Source organism: Anser brachyrhynchus (genome assembly GCF_964034855.1).
Source record: "Anser brachyrhynchus genome assembly, chromosome: 3".
NCBI lineage: Eukaryota > Metazoa > Chordata > Aves > Anseriformes > Anatidae > Anser > Anser brachyrhynchus.
Window position 1 is genome coordinate 20,266,320 of NC_137696.1, and position 20,963 is coordinate 20,287,282.

The following is a 20,963-nucleotide window of genomic DNA, read 5'->3' on the forward strand; positions in this document are numbered from 1 at the left end:
CTTCCCTGTACCAAATTTTGAGCTATTTGTTGTTTGATTCCTTACGTTCTTCTAACATCGTTTGGTAGGACAGTGACGCTTTACAGTAGTCCTATTCATTTCATAGCAGAATTCTGTATAATTATGCTGGTTTATATCCATTCTTTTTTTGGTACCCAATTGCCTGCCTAGAATTTGCAAGGATATGGTAATAAGCAATTCAAATAGAACATTTATTTGTTGTGTGCATTAAGTATATCTGTTTTGTGTGAACAGAAGTTTTAAAAGTGTCTGTTCTGCAATATATCCTGTAATATTAAGGAAGATGAGTGCAGAAGATGTTCATGTTGCTTAGTTACAGAAACAATAAACATCACAAAATTATTATCTCTAGTTAGCCATTCAAAGTGTTATTAAAGCACTAGCTGAGTGTATTATCATGGTATAGCATAATACACTCTTAAGTTTACCTTGAGACATGTATTGTTCAAGTTGAATCTCGAATCTACTTTTTCTGACAAGACAGTTTATTTTCCTATTTGAATTGTTAATGTGTTCTGTAGTCTGTAGTTGCGTGCTAGAAAGTCAGAATATCATACTCTTTTGTCATAGTGGTACCCATCTTCCTTAAACAGAAAATGAGGAGGATATTTGTTATCAGAAATGTATGTGTAGATAGATATGACTGACTTCAGATGAGGTTCCACTGAAGCCAATGCCGATGATGCAAACTTCAAGCAAGTTTCTAGTTTCTAGCCTGTGAGGAAATGATGTATCCATTGTACAGGGAACCAAAGAGAAGTTCTCTGTGAAGCATTCATATCCAGGTTAAACCCAAATCCCTGGCATCCAATAGCAAGCATTATTGATATCTTTATCAATGACATAGACAGTGGGATAGACTGCACGCTCAGCAAGATTGCAGATGACACTAGGCTGAGTGGAGCAGTTGATACAAGGAAAGGGAAGGGATGCCATCCAAAGGGACCTGGACAACCTCAAGAATTGGGCCCATGTGAACCTAATGAGGTTGAGCAAGTCCAAGCGCAAGGTGCTGCACCTGGGTCAGGGCAATCCCAGACAGGAGTACAGACTGGGAGAAAAACTCACTGAGAGCAGCCTATCCCCTTCCCTTCCCTTCCCTTCCCTTCCCTTCCCTTCCCTTCCCTTCCCTTCCCTTCCCTTCCCTTCCCTTCCCTTCCCTTCCCTTCCCTTCCCTTCCCTTCCCTTCCCTTCCCTTCCCTTCCCTTCCCTTCCCTTCCCTTCCCTTCCCTTCCCTTCCCTTCCCTTCCCTTCCCTTCCCTTCCCTTCCCTTCCCTTCCCTTCCCTTCCCTTCCCTTCCCTTCCCTTCCCTTCCCTTCCCTTCCCTTCCCTTCCCTTCCCTTCCCTTCCCTTCCCTTCCCTTCCCTTCCCTTCCCTTCCCTTCCCTTCCCTTCTTCCCATTAAATCAATACTTTGAGCTGAAACTTGCAGAGCAGCTTCCCAGACCATACTAGTTAACTAAAATAACATAGCAAGATGCACATGCTATCTTTTCCTCCAAGTATTTCTAGACTGTGTAATCCTATCCTGTTGTCCCGAGACTTACCTTCCATTTAACTAGGACTCCATAGACACTTCTTTTTGTTTAGGTGATCTGAGTGAACCCCTTTCTAAATGCCCCACCCCTACCACGACCACCACCATCATACATATGTATCCACCTCAGAAAAAGAAAAAACATTTCATCTGAGGATAAATGAATTATTTCCTCGTAGCTTTCATTCTATCTGCTAATCTTTTTTCTATTTCAGAAAACAAAGCCTGTTTATAAAGTTGCTTAAACCTATAGGTTGAATAGCTGATTTCATTCATATTATGTTCAGAAATGCAACCCATTGCAAAACTTTGAACTGGGGCTCCTTTTTTTCCATAAATAATCTGTAGTTTATTGTATTGCTTAACATAATTATTTTGGAGCTTGGAAGTTATTTCAGGCATATTAACAAAATGGCAAGTCTCCTCTGAGACTTGATATTCATGGATTAGTTCAAAACCATTTATTGAATTCCAGAAAAATACATGACAACTCTCAACAATCAGTTTTGCATTTGGAATTCTGAAGAATATAACACTGTATGCACAAGGTAGCTCTCAATGAGTATTGAGATTCTAGTGACTGCTAAAACAAGCTAATAAAATTGCCTCAGGCTTCACTTACTGTAATCCCATTGCTACAGTTTCTGACATCAGTAAGTTATCTCCTACTGACTACAGTGTGCAGCATAAAATTGTAGGTTAGCAGCACCTACCTGAGCCATTTTGGATTGTACAGATCTCCATTTTAGAGAATTAATTTCCATTGTTAGCACTGAAGTTGCAGTAATGAACCCAGTGATACAGGTTTCATGAAAATATGAAAGTATTGCTTTATGGTAACATAAATACATCTATATTGCATTTTATTTTTTCTTTTAAACAGAGCCTGGATTCATTCAAATCGCATTTAGAAAATTATTTTTCCTCACCTCCCACTTAGGTAAATAGGCTCTTCAGAGCAAGATCCAAATGTAGGTGCTCTGAACTCCTGTTTTATCTTTGATTCTAGAGGAAACCTAGTTGCTACATGTTAGACAATGTGATTAGCTCCTTAGGGATAGTGTTTTGTTGTCATAATAAAGTAATTTGGGGGAAAAAAAAAGTGTTTCATTGTAATTTAAAGGCATTTAATCACAGTGATTGGAAGCTTGTTGCTAACACAGTGGTCAGTCTTCTGAAATATTTATTTTACAGATAGTATTTATTTCTTCACTGATAATATTTGAAGTATGGAATACAAAAGAAATCTTTCATGTGGAAAGGGCTGGACATTGAATTGAAAATGGTGTTGAATGCTTTTGTATTTTTTTCCTGGTTTTAAACTTCATGCAATATGGTTAGGAAAGTAGAAAGAACCGTTAAGGTTTTGTTCATACTAGTGTTTTTATTATATGAGCTGTTTTAATCTGATAGTCGACCTGTTGTGTGTTTAGTATACATCTCTAATACCAAAAGTACATTCCTTGTTTTCTCCTTCACCTTTTCTCAAAGTTCTTCATACATTTATAGGCTACCAACTTATCAATATATTATTATTGGCGCTATACTAGATTTTTGTTGTTATTGAAGGCACCATGACCACTGGCAAGATATGTAGTGAGTTCTTTTTTTTCTGTAGAGTCCATTGCCTATGAGGGTCCTGGCTCTCAATAAATTATTTACATGATATACCTTTGGGAAACATAAATTAGTTCTGCTTGTGTGCCAAGATGACAAAAAGCCACGTTAAGGAGAATGCTGAACTTAAGTTACTATTTGCTGTCTCTTAGCTGGATTTATTTGTTCAAACTCAGCACTATCATATGGCCACCACCTGGCAGGTGGTTGGCCTAGATGGTAGCAAATAGGCCTATATAGGCATACCTATATATAGCATATCTTGATGTAAATTGCTATATATAGGTATGCCTTTTCTCTCCTGGAAAATAATTTTATCCCTTACTTTGGATTTTTATGTTGCAAGTAACAAGGGGAATCACTAACTGCTTTTTTTATCTTGGGAGTTTAGGTGACCTTTTGCAGTTTCCAGGAATTAGGTTATTATATATTTTAAAGACTGGTGTCTTCACTCTTACTTAATATTTAGAGGAATGAATACAGTGAATGAAAGGCAAATTTGAGGTGCTCTTAATAGCACAATACAATTCCCTCAGGGCCTGCAGTTTCATGCACAGGAAAATTATATTGGTTTTGCTTGGGAATGAGAGAGAGCATGAGAGCAAGCAAGCTATTTACTAGGGCCAGCCCTGTAGATGCTAGTAAAGCTCACAGAGACTGCAAAGATACTGAGTGGTAGGTTGTGCAGGAGTGAAGGTGAATGTGACTCAAAGATATTTCTCCTTTCTATCCAAGTGAATTACCTTCACTTGATTAATTGTGGATCCTTATATCTATTTGAGGGAGAATATACTGAGTTAAAATTAAAAAATGTGAAGGTTATCTTGTGTGGAGTTAGCAATGGATAATATCAGAAACATGTTTATCCTTATGTACCCTGAAGGAAAACAAATAAATAAATCCCTTGAAAATAAGAAATGAGGAGTGATAAAATAAGAATTTACAAATTGAATTTACTTGTACCCTAGAGGCTATCAGTCCTGAAGCATATACCTGCATGAGTTATAAAGCAGATACTAGCCTCATAATTATTCTTTACTGTTCTTTTCTCCACATTTAATGACTACTCCTTTTTGTGAACATACTGCTTTTTCTTTCTTTTTTTTTTTCTTTTCTTTTTTTTTTTTCCTTTTTGCCGTGCTTCACTGATGAGTGCGTACATCCTTCATGGACAGGAAGGTGGGGAGAGGAGTAAACCAGGAATCAGGTTTCCAAATGCCAGCTGCATTCAGTCAACAGTTCAGTTCTTTTCAGTTATGGTTTTCAGTTATGGTTCATATTTCTGTTTTAATACTGCTTATCTATGAGAATTCAGTTTCAAATCGTCTATTTGTGAGACAAAAATAACATAAACATCCTAAGACCTAAAAAGAAAATAAACATACTAAAATATAGATTTAGACTTTATTCTGTTTGCACACAAGGAATGTAATAAGATGTAATCATACACATTTCAGCAGCTACAAAAATTTTAATTGAGATAAATTTCAGTTCTTGCATATTGGAAGAGACATATATGGAAGGAAGCAATTGTATGATACAATATTTTGGGATGCCAAGAATGTTTTACTGTTGGTAGTATAAATCTCCCAATATTGGCCTCTTACTGAAGTGCTCTAGCAATTTTTCCTCCGTAAGATGCGTATTAAAATACCTATAGATCTGGTGACCTGTTCTTGAAAAAAAATATTTCCGGTATTCCTGTCTGCACTTAATTCATCAGATCCTTAAACTATGTTCAAAATTATTGTTTCTGAGTTGGCAAGTGATTTCAAAGCCTATAGAGCTATTTTAGACATAAAGTAAAGCTTAGTTCTCTATTCAGCTCAGCTTTTCTGACACAGATATTAACTACTAGTTTTATTATGCAGTCAAACAGCTTTCAGTAATATCAAACAATTTGAATTTATGTCCATAAACAAGCAATTCTCTTTTTATGTTTATTTGTATTATCTTGGTACCTACCTTTGTTTGGTTGTCAATTAGAGAACATTTTCTCCTTGTGTTCTTAATTGCCTTAATTACTTTCAACGTGAACACAATGATTTAGTTCTAATAAAAGCCCATTTATTCCTTCTTTTTACTATATCCTTCAGCCTCATTTTAATGTTTTTCAGTCTATTCTAGGTTGCCCCTTGCAACTCATTTGGAAGAAGTGGAAGCTATGCAAAATCCCACCACTTTCTTGCCATAGAAAGTCGTCAAATGTGTTTTAGGACACATTTCTAATTCTGCATTGGTTTACGTAGAAATTTGCTGGGTTGACATTTGAAAAAAATCAATTCTTAAGTAAAAAAAAATAATGATGATCAATCTCATTTTTAGTACTATATTATCTTCAAAGAGAATTTTTCAGTAACAACTGTTCCTTGTGGGGTATGCCACCTTAGGTCGTTTCTAACATTAGCACAGTTCTGCCATGCATCCCCTGTTTCTTGTCCTTACTATATGACTTCCGCTTCATTTGCTCTGTGGGTTTCATCTGTGTTCAGACTAGGTTTCAGAGGAAATGAATCCAAACATTCTATCCTAAGTATTCATCAAACACTCTCTAATAGGGACATAAGGTCTAAGCCAATGACCTTCAGTCAGCATCAGACTACATTGTATAGTTGAAACACTGGATGAGAGGTCAGATGTGATCCAGTCTTGACTGGTATATGGTCTGTAGATGAAGAATTCTCAGCACAGACTGCTCTGATCTGCTGAGCTGTTGCTCTTGCTCCAAACTGCATGCTAATTAAGGCATAACAGAAAACAGAAACATGGAAGAAATTTTCAGCTTATGTATGTTAGTGTCATATTCATCCCTTGAATGGTATTTTAGCATAAATCATTTATTGAACAAATAAAAATAATGACAAAATACTTTTGCACACTTTTGCTATTGAAGACCTTCATTTAAGGAGTCCTTTTATCCTTGACAACACAGAAATAGTGGCGATTTCAAAATACACTAATAAAGACTAGAACCCCGGGAAACAATTATATCATGTCAGCTTTCTCTGGACAGAGTAAATATGTGATTTGAATCAAGAGCATTTGTTGTGGAGATCAATTGCATTTAAAACTAATATTGTCTTTCATTTTTATCATAAAACTCTTCAGTCAGGAAAAGTATGTAAGTGGTTTTATCTTTTGTCCAATTGAACTGGCACAAAGATTGTTCTGGTTTTTGTCTGTTTTGACCTGTATGATACTATTGTCTCTGTTTTATGGCTTCATGAATAACATGGATACTACTATTCCTCAGCCCCAAGGACAAACTGAAAAGATGTTAAATTATAAAGTATCTGACCTTGGTACATTTTCTGTACATGAACAGAAGAGTTGAGACAGTGACAAAGGGTTAGACGAACAAGAAATCTAATCCTTCTCTAATGTAGTAGGATGACTGTGCAAAGAAAGCTTTTAAGCAATGAAGGCCACACAAGCTAATTTGCAATTGATAGTAGGAATTATGTACCGATTCTTTCAGACTGTTTGAATTAACTCTAAGGATATTTTTAGAACAACTTTGTTCAGTTTAATGAAAACTATTATTAAATCATTAGTCAATAAATTATAGTTATTATTTTTTGTATGTGTAAATTATAATATTCATATGCCATTATTCTTCTTCTTTAAATAATCTGCTCTTTTTGGATTATATTTGTTTCGTAAAAGAATTCAAGTCCCCTTAGTAACGTTTCTACTTTGCTTGCAGGTTGTATATAAAAATAATGATGTCAGGTTGGAATTATCTCGACTTGCCAAGCAAGGAGATCCTAAAATGAAGATTCATGGGGTTGTAGCCTTTAAATGTGAGAATGTTGCAACCTTAGATCCAATCACATTTGAAACGCCAGAGTCTTTCATCTCTTTGCCAAAGTGGAATGCCAAGAAAACAGGCTCAATATCATTTGACTTCCGTACAACTGAGCCAAATGGTTTGATTCTTTTCAGTCATGGAAAACCAAGGCACCAAAAAGATGCCAAACACCCACAGATGGTGAAGGTTGACTTTTTTGCCATTGAGATGCTTGATGGTCACCTCTACCTGCTGTTAGACATGGGCTCAGGTACTATAAAAATAAAAGCCTTGCAGAAGAAGGTGAATGATGGTGAATGGTACCATGTGGACTTTCAAAGGGATGGACGGTCAGGTAAGTTTTCTGTTTTAATATTAACTATGTTTTTTCATGTTGTATCTGACAGAATATTGGGTATATATGATATTAACACCATTAGTTGCACATTATCTGAAAAATAGTCATTACTGTCAGATACCAGAATACAACGACTTTCAGAGTAAAATATCTTATGTTAACATTTATTGGGTAATCAGGTACTCAATCTTGCAAGTAAGTATGTTGTGTACTTCAAAAACAAACAGTAATCTCCCTCTGTGCTTACTTACATCAAATAGCTGAAGTGGCAAATTTCAAGAACAAAAATAAAGGAAAAGAAAAATAACTGTAAGTAATCTCCAGCACTGGGAGTAGTCTGTCCACAGAAACAGCACAGACCTTGCAATCATGTCAGCAGACCTCAGCATAATTAAATGATTTGCTAATGCGTGGCTAACAACACGTCAGCAGAAATGGAAATTATGTCAATATGATTCGTATTTTACAGCAGTTGATGAACGATCTCTCTGAAAATGGTATAAATAAAATAAATTTCTAACCTGTTCCTGATGCTACTAAAATCTGTCATAGCATGTAATGCATTTAACTAGTAAAACTGTTCTTGTGTTGCAGCTGCATCTGATCTTGAGTATATATAAGTTGACTTCATCAATATCTATTAATCGGAGGACAGACCAATTCTGTGGTATCTTTCCTGTAGTTCATGCCAGAATTTAGCAGGGTGCTGGAGGGAATGATGTACAGAGCCTGTCATTTAGTTTGTCAAAGAATTTTCTAATTAATATCCAATCTGAAGTTTATATACATTCTGAAATTGCATGTTGAGAAAGCAAACTTTTCCCCCTTCTTCTGGCTTTCATGTTTTTCCCCCACTTCCTTCCTTCTGCTGACTCCTTTTCCGTGACTTGTATTTATACTGTTTTCTGAAACTTTTCACCCCATCATTGTTTTATGACTTACTTTCTAAATATACACAAATCAGATTTCAGATTGAGCAAATGTAAGTGCAGGTCTAAACTGAAGATTTCAGTCAAATCCATGGTGAAAGTCAGATCAAATTCAATTGATTCATCTGCTCTAAGATTGTGAAAAATAATGATTTGATTCCTGAGTTTTGCAGCTTAGAATTCAAACAGTATGTTTGATTACAATATCAATAGGTCAGTTAAGTATTTGCTTTTCTTCAGTTAAAAAAAAAAAAGTCTCAAAAACCTCAATTGTGATTGAACTTCCAGTGGTGATATTATTTACACTACAATCTTCATTTCAGAAGTCCTTCTTAAATGCTGTTTCAGTGATTCATGAGGCATAAATCCTGTAATAATCTGCCAATTGGATTCTACTGAAAGCAAAGTTTATTCTTACACTCAAAGTGAACACAACTATGAAGAAAATAAATAAATGCTTAACAATTGTTTACATTTGAAGATATGTCCTGCACTTTTGCTTCACAAAAAACTGCAGCTCATGACTGACATTAAGAGAGTTTATGTTGTATTTTATTTAAACCTTTAGAACTGTTGTTGGACTTCAGCAAGAATGTGTACTAATTTTAGGTAGTAATGTTCACCTAAAGATAAGGATTGCATATTATTTCTAAGTAGAATTATAAATAGTCAAATATCTTCATAAAAGAACAAATAATTCTATTAACAGCTGAACTTTATATACTGTGTTACTCTTGCAGAGCACCATATCACCTGTTTGCACTGATACATTAAACTATTACCAGAAATAGCAAATAGATATGTGGGCATATGAATTGGTGTTCTGAATTTTTATCTGAAATCTGAACCAGACGTCAAAAAAATTTGTGTGATTTTAATACATACAGTAATAGTTTACAGTGTGACAACTACTCATAACAGTGGCAATGTTGTTTTTCTTGATGAAAATACTGACTGAGTAGTATCTTAAACCATCAGATTTAACCAAATAAAATGAATGCCTAATGATTAAAATATAAAATGAAGTATATGTTGCAATTTTTTTCAAATTGAAACAGGAAATACTGATGTTATGTTTAGATTATTTCTTCATGACTTATGCATGTTGGTCTGATACGTTTTCTTCCATTAATAATAAAACCCATCTTACTATTCCAGGAAGCTTTTTCATTTCTTTTCTTTAGCCCAAACCAAATATATGGGAAATCATAGGAATCCGATCACTTTTCAGTTGCTCATCATCTGAATTTTTGTATAAATAAATGAATATACCTTATATAAAAAAACCTTGGCTTTTCCTAAGCTTTCTTGTTGCTACTGATAAAATACTTCCAACCTTTCAAATATAAATGAAGAGATTCTCCTGTTGATGAATAAATAGCTCAAATAATCTCCCTCTCCTTTCCTTCCCCCCTCCCCCCCCCATATGTTTTGCAGCCTTTTACTCCTACCCTTCAATACAATGCAGAGTGGCTCCCTCAGATAATCGAAAGCTGTGACATTTCTCAAGGAGCTTTGCTGATTTCCTTGACTTTAGCATTAGCTGGATCAGCAAGTACTCAATTTATTTTTCATTCTTTGCTCTCTTCTGGACTCTTAGTCGCAGGGAGTATCTACTCTAAAGTACAGACTTTGTCCTGGCCTTGTTGGGGGCTGGGGCAGAGGGAATGTAAGGAATGAAATTTATTTAGACCACATTTTTTATTTGTACTCATCCAGGCAATATTCAGTAGTAATTCTGCTGATGCCCTGAGATTTTGGGAGATACAAGGAAGAGGAAGGGGTGGTGCCTTTCAATTTCATTTGCTGTTGGAGATCTTAACCTCCTATCTTCTACAAGTTTATCACCCTAAAATCCCACCATGCTGCCTGTAACACTTTCTCTGAGTGCTTCCTTACATGACAAGCTGATTTTCAGTGAGCAGCAGCTCCTGAGCCCCTACTTCCCAGTATTAAGCAAGTCCATCTGTTTTGCTAGGTATGCAAGAGAGGAAAGGGAACACACCTTGTCCAGCACCATGTCCTTTTGGCTAAGTATACATCACAGGACACAACCTGGTACCAAGTGCTGCCTCCTGTCCTGTGAGCTGGTTTCCCTTCCAGCATTCGTGGCTATTCTGAATTCCTGTGAAGGACAGTGCCTTCAAAGCTGTGACTTGACTGTTTGCAGTATGCTGTGGTCACAGTCCTCATGACAACTACTACATTATGCTTTAGCACATAATGTGTAAAGGGTACCCAGAATACCTTACTCTTTTCTTAGGTTTTTTCAACATTTTTTAATGAGCAAGAGCAAGTGTTTTGGGTCCACAAAGAACAACTAAATAGGCCAGATGAGGTAAGCATAGAGATCAGAATAGCTGTAGCAGCTGTACTTAGAATCCTCATTTTTAACTGATCAGAACTGGTGAGACATGATTTAGAAATATGTTTTGGTTCCTTATACCAGACTTATGAAAAAATAAATTGCTGAGATAATGAATATGATTGAAGAGGCTCATTAACTCATACCTAAGGGATTTTTTTTTCTGTCGTTAACAGTACTGCTAACTCGACAGTAAAAGGAAAAAACAAAAACAAAACATGAAACAGTTGCAAAGGTCTTTGCTCTCATTGTTTTCTGTGACAGAGTAGAGTTAGGCTAGTAAGTGTTTTCTGATGTTTGAGTATTATTTAAAATTTTGATAGACTTTGCCATATTCAAGGATAACCTTTCAAGTATTTTTTTGACTGCACTGCCATTCATCCTTGGATATCATTACACATTGAAATCAGAACGGAAACTTACTCTTCTGGTCAACCTCCAATGGTGTATGCCAGTGTAAAACAGAATATATCAGAATGCATTCATAGGTAAGTAACATTTAAGGGTTAAGGAGTCACTGAAATTTTGAACTGAAGTTAGAGTTTCAGTTTAAATACCAGACATTATCTCTAGAGTATGTAATTAGAGCTTAGATATAATCAGTATCTCTGTAAGTAGTGCTCTGAAGATATTATATGCTGTGTTGTTGAAAGTTTTTTTACACATGCATATCTATGCGCTCCTTGCTTTCTATCTTTCCAGCATTCTCAGAAATGACAGATGTACATGTTCCTATTTCAACAAAAGTTAATAGTTTACATATTTGAGATACTGTGTTTACATTACATTTTCAGGAAAATTGTTCCAATGATCCTGTTACTGCTTTTCATTTATTTTTGAGCTCAAGGAAAAATTGAGAAGGTGTGGCCTTGAGAAGTCCTCTATTTCAAGCCTCCAACTACAGTAGTGATGGAATGGCATCAGCCTTAACAGATGTTTGTTCAGTTACCTCCAACACTGCACACTGCACAACTGCCCCATGCGATCCATTACTAAGCTGAATCTTTCTATATGTAAAACAAGCCAATTTGTGGATAATTTCCTTGTTCACAGCAGGCAGGAAACACATTTTATTTGATGTCTTAGATCTACTTTTTACGATTTGAATACTGTTATCATGGTAGTCTTCAGTTTTCTTTATAGACCAAGAAACCCCAGACGCTTGCTGTTCTTATATATCATGTTCTATAGCTGCTGACCATTTTCATTCCCGTCTTCTGCAGTGTCCTCTGCTGATCTGCACTTTACTCAGGTAAACCTTACCAGTACTTTTAGTATAGTGATATGATAGGCTTCCTTACACCTCACCATAGATTTACAGTTTAACAGAATCATATAATCATAGAATGGTTTGGATAGGAAGGGACCTTAGAGATCATCTAATTCCAACCCCCTTGCCATGGGCAGGGACACGTTCCACTAGATCAGGTTGCTCAAAGCCCCATCCAACCTGGCCTTGAACACTTCCAGGGATGGGATATCCAAGAATTCTCTGGGCAACATGTACCAGTGCCTCACCACCCTCCTAGTAAAGAATTTCTTCCTTATATCTATATTACATCTACCTTCTTTTGGTTTAAAGCCATTGCCCCAGGTCCTAATAATACATGCTTTGATAAAGGGTCCCTCTCCAGCCTTCTTGTAGGACCTCTTTAGATACTGGGAGGTCAATATAAGGGTATAAGGCCTCTTCTCCAGACACAGCCACCCCCACTTTCTCATCCTGTCTTCAAAGGAGAGGTTCTCGAGGCCTCTGATCATCCTTGCATCCACAGCTTCTCTGAGCAACCTGTTCCAGTGCCTCATCAGCCTCATAGTAAAGAATTTCTTCCTTATATCTAATCTAAATCTACTCCCTTTTAGTTTAAAACCATTACTCCTTGTCCTATCAATACAATCCCTGACAAGGGGACGCTCTTGTGCTTTTCTCTGGGCCCCCTACGGGTACTGGAGGGCTGCAATGGGATCTCCCCAGAGACTTCTCTTTTCCAGGCTGAAGAACCCAAACTTCCCCAGCCTGCCTTCATAGGAGAGTTTCTCCAGCCGTTTGATGATCTTTGTGGCCCTCCTCTGGACTCACACTAGTGGGTTCATGTCCTTCTTGTGCTGGGGGCCTCAGAGCTGAATGCAATACTCCAGGCCAGGTCTCGTGAGAGCAAAGCAGAGGGGGACAGTCACCTCCCTTGACCTGCTGGTCATGTTTCTTTTGATGTAGTCCAGGATGTGGCTTGCTTTCTGGGCTTCAAGAGCACATTGCAGGCTCATGTTAAGCTTCTCATCAACCAACACCTCCAAGTCCTTCTCCTCAGAGCTGCTTTCAATTCATTCTCCACCCAACCTGTATTCATCTTTGGGATTGCCCCTACCTTGCTGAACTTCATGAGGTTCACACTGGCCCGCCTCTCAAGCTTGTTTAGGTACCTCTGGATGGCATCCCTTCCCTCCAGCGTGTAAACCACACCACGTAGCTTGGTGTAATCAGCAGACTTGCTGAGGGTGAGGAATGGCATTTGTATTGAATTTACGTGGCAAAGTTCTGGTAGTAGGGTCTGCAGGGGTGGCCTCAGTGAGAAGAGCCCAGAAGGTGCCCCATGTTATATAAGGGCCTGTTTCAGTTGGCTCCAAAGGAACCTACCACCGCCCAAAGCCGAGCCAATAAGCGATGTTTATTGATCAGTATGATACACAAAAGCAGCTGGGAGAGTGAGGAGTGAGAAGCAGCCCTGCAGGCCCCAAGGTCAGTGTAGAAGGAGGGCAGGAGGTGCTCCAGGCACGCAGCACAAGTTCCCCTGTGGCCTGTGGAGAGGCCCCTGGTGGAGCAGGCTGTCCCCCTGCAGCCCATGAGTCCCACATGGAGCAGATCTCCACGCTGCAGCCTGTGGAGGAGCCCCCGGTGGAGCAGGTGGATGTGGCCTGGAGGAGGCTGCGGCCCATGGAGAGCCCCTGCAGGAGCAGGCCCCGGGCCGGAGCTGCAGCCCGTGGAGAGGAGCCCACACAGGAGCAAAGGGTCTCAGTGTTCCAGCTTGTAATAGGTAATAAATTATATTAGTCTGCCTATGCTGAGTCTCTTTTGCTTGTGATAGTAATTGCTGAGTGATCTCCCTGTCCTTATCTCAACCTTTGAACCCTTTTCATCATATTTTCTCCCCCTTTTACTTTGAGGAGGGGAGTGAGAGTGTGGTTGTGGTGGAGCTCAGCTGCCCAGCTGAGTAAAATCACCACATCACTTGTCACTGATCTTCACTTGGACTCAGAGTTGTTGAACACAACTCTTTGAGTGTGACCATTCAGCCAATTCCTTATCCAGCAAGTGGTCCATCCATCAGCTCTCTGTATCTCCAGTTTAGAGAGAAGGATATTATGCAGGACAGCATCAAATGTTTTGCACAAGTCCATGTAGATTATACTTTTAACCCCATCGTAGAAGGCCAGCAGATTTGTCAGGCACAGTCTGGCCTTAGTGAAGCCATATTGGCTGTCACTAATCACCTCTCTGTTTTCCGTGTGTCTTAGCGTAGTTTCCAGGAGGATCTGCTTTGTGATCTTGCTGGGCACAGAGTTGAGACTGACTGGCCTATAGACCATTTTGCTCACATGTGCATTGTTACTGATGTATGCTGTTGACTCTTCCTTTTTGAAGAGTTGCCCGCTAATCAGTTATCCTTTATAAGTCAGCAATTCTTGCTGAAAATAGTAATTTCATTAGTTTTTCTTAGATTGGTCCTCCAGTACTTAAAGATGTTTTTGAATGTTTGAATTGCATTTTGCTCTTAGGTGGAATTCTATAGAATCAGTTCACCTGTTGCTCATTTTAGGGCCCTTAACTTTATGGTCAATTTCTGGAGGTACTACCTGGTTTCAGAGTCTGAAGTTAGACCATGAATTTTGAGACTAAAATCACTCCACGTGTTCTTGTCTTTCACTGAGTCGTGTCCCCCCCCCCCCTTTTTTTTTTAGGCCTGACAATTCATATGCTATCAGCTCCCCACCTTCCTCTCCCCCCACCCCCCCTTTTTTTTTTCTTTTTTCCTTTCTGGAAAAGATAGTATCTCCTATTTTCTTTGAGCATAAAAACAAGATTTACAAGGAAGCTGACTGTTTCCCACCAGACATTATTACCTCAATGTTGCACTTTTCAAAGAAATAATATAACTGATCTGGTTTTGGTTGCTGTTATGCTGGGTACTATGCAAATACATAACAAAAATTATGGTTCTTACTACAGAGATGTTACAAGGTTATAGTCTTCTGTTTCAATTGAGAGGCTCTTCTGAATCTGTTGCTTCCTCCTCATATTCTGTTGTTTAGGTTATTCTGTAAAACCGGACATGTCCTAGTCTTTTCCCTCTTATACAACTTAACAATTCTGGGGAGAGATGGATTGACATCATATTATCTTTACAGGCCAAATTATTAACCTTTTCTTGTCCTGGCCTCATAAGACATTTTCGTGTTCCACTAGCTTCCCTTCTTCCTGCTTCTCTGGAAAGTGATGTCTCTTCACATTCATAAGTAGAAACATCCAAATGGATTGGAGCACAATGGTGATTTGACAGAACAATTCTTTTTAATCTCTGTATAATTCTCAGAGAAAGTAATATGGAAATGCAGAATAGAATCTGTGTGTGTGTTACTATCCCAGGATTCTGTGGTATCATGCACTGTTGTTGTGGGGTCCAGCCTGAGATGGGTTTCAGTAGAATTTAGGAAAATTCTATCAAGAAAGATAACAGGCCTAAAAAAGAAATTTGGCTACTCTGCTTCAGCATCACAATTCTGGATGCACCATGGATACAAAAGTGTTTCTAAATACATTACTTATTTTCTATAGGCTCGTCTTTTATGAACTTCATTTTTGCACTTCATTTTGGGTTTAAACAAAACCAACCAAACAAAAACTTTTGATGTATTTGGAAGTTTTCTTTCATTTCTTTCATTACCCTTAATATGCTTTTTGGATTTTTTCACCTATATTTACAAAGCAATTAGTGAGTAAAATTTGCATTCCCTCTCAGAATTACCTACAAAAAGGTAATTTGGACACCAACAACAGTGATTGTTGTATGGCTGCCTAGTCATGCTGTTAGAAGTTCAGCCAGAAACAAGGATACTTGGTAAGTGGTAGCATGAATCTCCTGGTGCATAAGTATGGGTTTCTTGCTATTAGCAAGACAAAAGCCTATTTGTATTGCAGTCATAGTTTTTGTTCCAGACAAAAAACTATATATTGCTATATGATAGCACATTGAGCTACATGATATGCTATGTAGAAGCTTGACCTGTTCTTATGTAGCAGCCGAGCCAGAGCAAGTTATGCAAGCCTTGAGTCTACTGTGGGTATTGTTTGACTTAGTGTAGCTCTTAACAAACAGGATTGAATGAAATAAAGGTAACTTACTGTTGTCTGAGTAAGTCACACACATGGTATGTAGGTCAGCTGAAGTGTCATTGATATGTCCAGCGGTAAATTGGAGATAGCCCAGCTGGGTTAATGTGAGTTCTACAGTCAGTCAAAACATGAAAAAGGTGCACAGAAAATTTGCTGCCTATTATGTTTTTCTACCCATAGTCATTAGATGCCACAATTACACTGTAATTTACGAGGTTTTCTCCCAAGGATATATGTGTCATTTCTTGGGGAGAGGAAAGGTTCATTTCTTTAACAAGCTGTTGCTATCTATTCAAAATAACACTTGAGCTTTGTTTGGGCTAATCATTTATAAGATACAGAACAAAATTTTACTGCTTCTATCTATCACATAGCTGTAATTCACAGTCACCAGAGTATAGTGGTAATCTACAGTTCCCTTTATTGTTCACCGTATATTTTGAACCTTCATGTTAGTGTCTCAGGTACACTGGCTAAGATTTGCCTTTCTGTTCCTTTTCATTGAAATCCATCAAGATAAAGTTTATTTTTAATAGCAATGAAGCCCTAGATGTCTTCTAGTATCAAGATAGCTTGAAAACACTAGTGTGTTTACCCATTAGAAAACAGGACTATGCAAATGCATGAGCTTAGGTTTGGAGGTTGTACATCTTTGGGGTTCTGCAGCTGAGTTAATTACGAGTTTGCCTGAGTTAATTTATGTGGGTGCAAGTGATGTCTAAATATAGGTTTAAAGCATTTGGTTCTAAATTAACCTGTGCAGCAAGAGGTGAGATTAAGCAACAATAGCAGTAAGGAATATTATGAGCACAAATATGGTTTATGTTTGCAATATCTTTAATTTATTTTTAGAGGAGAAATGGTCTATTCCGCAGGCATGAAAAGTTCAGCTTCAAGAATCTGAGAAGCAAGGAAAATATTTAGAAAAAAATATATATATATAATTTTTAAAAAGTTGGAGGTCAGGAAAAAAAAATGATCTTGGTCCAACATACCTATTTTTTACAACTAAGACTGAAATTTCACTTTCCATCTGTGCAATTATTCAACTGACACAGTAAACATTTCTGATAATGCATAAAAAAATGAAAACTGACAACATGCTCAAACATTACTTAAACATGCTTATAAAAATGAAAAAAGGCTGTACAAACCTGTTTACTCTTTTTTGGTCTCTTTGAGACTGTAGCAACAGTAATATCCAGCCCTTCTAAAATCTGTACATCTCAAGTCTTGCATGGGAGTCAGATCTCATGAGACTTCTGGCCCAAGAGGTTTTAATAAATGTCCAAACTTTTTAGATATTCACTCTGTCCATGTTTTTGAAGTTAGCCTGTCAAACCAACAAAAGAACAAACAAAATATAAAGCTCTCAAAGGACTCCATTGCTGGAAGAGAAGCCTGAATTTCAGGATATATCCTTATCAGAGAATAATCATCTTCTTGAAGATGTCTCTGTTTGCTTAAAACTCACATTTTAGTATTTATGCTATTAAAATTCTGAATTCATTATTTTCATGCACCACTCCAACCATAGTGGAAATGCTTTTGAAAATCAATGTTATCTTCTGAAATCTGTCATTGACAGTGGAAATGGTGAATTATATAATTTTTATGCACATATATGTAATAAATACATTGTGGGAAATGTGATTCTTAACTGCCTTATCATTAATACACATTTGAAAGTGTGTCCAGTAGATAAGCATTGCATAATGTGTCTGGTACATTGTATTAATCTGGTGGTCTATATTGTTTTGATTTATATTTTGCTTGCTTTTACACCCATATAGTTTGGTAAGAAGGCACTTCTGTGGAGATCTACATGAAGATTCTTTTTTCAGCTGACTTTACTTACTAAATAAGATGTTGTTGACATAAATGTGTTTTCTGATTCCATGCGCTAATCTGTTTTTCTGTCTATTCCAGTTGTAAAAATTGGATACCTCGTTACCTTTAACAATACAGCAAAGAGGATCTTTACAGTTATCTTTTTCATTATCTTATATATAAGGAAATCTCTGGTGTCTCTGTTCAGACACTTCGTAGAAACAGAATTTTATTTTAGGCTTAATTTTGTTTGTTTATTTTTTAACTTAAACAGAAAAGATATTTCTGATTTCCTCAGGTTCTGTATACTTCCTTCTCTCCCTCTCTTTGTAACATGCATGAATTTTTAGGTAAGTGTCAGATGCATTGATTTTTCCCTCTAGGAGCACATCACTATCTTCTTAATGATTGCCTGCCTGGCAGCTGATGAGAGTATTTTCCTCCTGCACTTAAAGGGGGAGAAAAAAAATCTTACCTAAAGCCCACTGAAAGTGGTGAGAGTCTTTTAAAATATTGTGTCTTTGGATTCAAACCAAAGACATAGATTTGCCTCCCAGGTTGCAACCTATCAATGAAACCTCAACCTTTATGCTTTGAATCACCTATGAGGTAGTGAAGAGTTTTTGTTGCACAAACAGGATATTTCTGCAAATAACTCTGAAATGCATTCCCCCCTGACCCCACAAGATTGGTAAGGAGAATTTTACTTTTTTACGATGTGACCATGCAGTAATGTGCATAGATGTGTGCCTATTATTGTATAGATATATAGAATACCTATGTTTCATTTATAGATATTTGCCTGGAGTTAATGTGGCACACACATTAATGGTTAAAATAACAGTACCAAAATATTTAAATGTCTTGAAAATCTTGAATTTTGTTGTCATTTCTTCTCAGGGACCATATCTGTGAACACATTACGTACTCCATATACTGCACCGGGAGAAAGTGAAATCCTTGACTTGGATGATGACTTGTATCTTGGAGGTTTACCAGAAAATAAAGCAGGCCTCGTCTTCCCAACAGAGGTGTGGACAGCACTTCTCAATTATGGATACGTCGGCTGCATTAGAGATTTATTTATTGATGGTCAAAGCAAAGATATTCGACAGATGGCTGAAATTCAAAGTACAGCTGGAGTAAAACCTTCATGCTCAAGAGAAACCGCAAAACCATGCCTTAGCAACCCCTGTAAAAACAATGGTGTATGCAGGGACGGGTGGAACAGATATGTTTGTGATTGCTCTGGGACGGGGTACCTTGGCAGATCTTGTGAAAGAGGTAAGTTCCATGAGATGGCCATGTTTCTACTTTAATCATCCTGTACGATGTTTAAAATGGTACATTATCATTAACTCTTCTGATGCAGAAAAAGTGTCTTTGATTTCATTTGGTGACGACGGAAATGGAGCGCTGCTCTAGGTTGAAAGAAGTAACACTAGAAGAAAGACTTTAGATGACTTTTTAAGATGCATAGATATTAGTTGACTATGACAGAGCTAGTACCTGCTAAATGTCTGTAGGAAAATGTCTCGCCTTTTGTCATCATACGCTGATGAGTTATTAAAAGATTTGTGAAAGTAATTTCAATTAGTATTGCATAAGTGAATGCACATTCCAGTTCCAAACTGAGGTCTCATTCTCTGCCACTTTACATCAATACCACTGAGTAATTAAATTTCATTTAGAATTCCACAGTATCACTTAAATTCACGGCCAGAATTTCTGCCATGAATCAAAGCAAAAAAAACTGTGTAGAAATCTGTATTTCTTACTTAACATTTTTTTCTGAAGTTCCTAGTTCCCAAGGAAACTGTTTCTACTCATCTTAATTCACTGAGTAGCCCTCTGCCCTAGAAAAGGTAAATGTAAAGTTGACAAACCCTATTTATTTAATTGAAAAGGTGGATAGCGGAAAGGAAGACAGAAGTTGAGGTTAAGAAAAAAATAGGAAAAAAATCTGTAATATAATTAATGTATAGAGTATGCCAATGAAAGATTCTAATACAAGTAGTAGGACAGCAATAAAAAACAAACAAACAAAACCTTAGTTAACATTGTAGGTGTTTATTTGTATTCTTGTTTAGAATAGGAAATATTTGAATGCCAGAAGTTGTATTTTGTAAAGTCTCATATTGCAGTTGACAGAGTATAGTTTTCTTCAAGCTGAAATCTACATTTCAAGGTTATTGGATGGCAACTTAAGTTATGCCCCTCTAGTTTGGTTCATTTTAGTGGGTAATAAGATAAACCAAAAATGTATTCTTTTAAAATAAAAACCCGAAGTTGTATGTAAATAGACATATGCAATTATGTAGAATTAATGCCATCATATTATTAGCATCTGCAAGTAGATTCTCAGTCTTTTCTCTTTTCCTTATTTTTCGAATATATAAGCTCTTGGCGCGTGATTTTGATATCTCCAGATTGTTGTGTTACTGCTGGAGCGAAGCTCGCAGAGGGCATAACTGAGCTGTCGGTTGGATTACAAAAGCCTTCAGTTAACCATGTCTGGTGTACCACCCTGTGGTAAAATTCTGCTATTACATATGGCAGAAGTGAAAATAGGACTTTTTAGCTCGAGATCTAGGATGCATGTACAAAAAAAAAAAATGCAGATCTGCAAAGAACTTAAAAGCAGTCTTATTCATAGCAATTTTCCATAAGTATACTTGACAGGTGGTAATATTTTATGTAAAAAAACTTTTAGTCTCTTTTATTTTCCATACTTCAGCCATGCTTTCCGTACTTTTCAGCCATCTTCCAATATAGAGCTTGATTTCCCAACACATTCTCCTGGTGGCAATGGTGATACTAGAAAGGTGTAATTGGTTTCTTTACCGTTTGTGTGGCACTTCGGACAGTATGTTGCTGTTTCCTACTCTTCTTGGTTTTCCAAAGGAAACCACACAAAAGGAGGTCTCCTTACAGAAAGATTCATATCCCAAATAGTCATGCATTAACACAACTATAGCTTTTGGGATTCTGAAAGCAATGTGTTGACATCCTACCAAAGATATTATAACTTTTACTCATGTGCAGTAACTGATAAACTATTGTATTTGGTGATGTAAGTAACACAATTATAATTGTTCAAACTAATTTAAGCAAAATAGGAACATGTT

General features: G+C 37.2%; 1 protein-coding gene across 32 annotated transcripts in view; it reads left to right on the top strand.

The window, feature by feature from the left end:
* Nucleotides 1-20,963, top strand: part of NRXN1 (neurexin 1) — a 725,132-nt gene that overhangs the window by 289,799 nt on the left and 414,370 nt on the right. For all 32 annotated transcript variants that reach the window (XM_080583915.1, XM_080583904.1, XM_080583905.1 and 29 more), the window contains 2 exons: nt 6,881-7,319; nt 18,736-19,119. In XM_080583915.1, the coding sequence (XP_080440041.1) occupies nt 6,881-7,319; nt 18,736-19,119 (823 nt within the window). The remainder of the gene's footprint in view (nt 1-6,880; nt 7,320-18,735; nt 19,120-20,963) is intronic.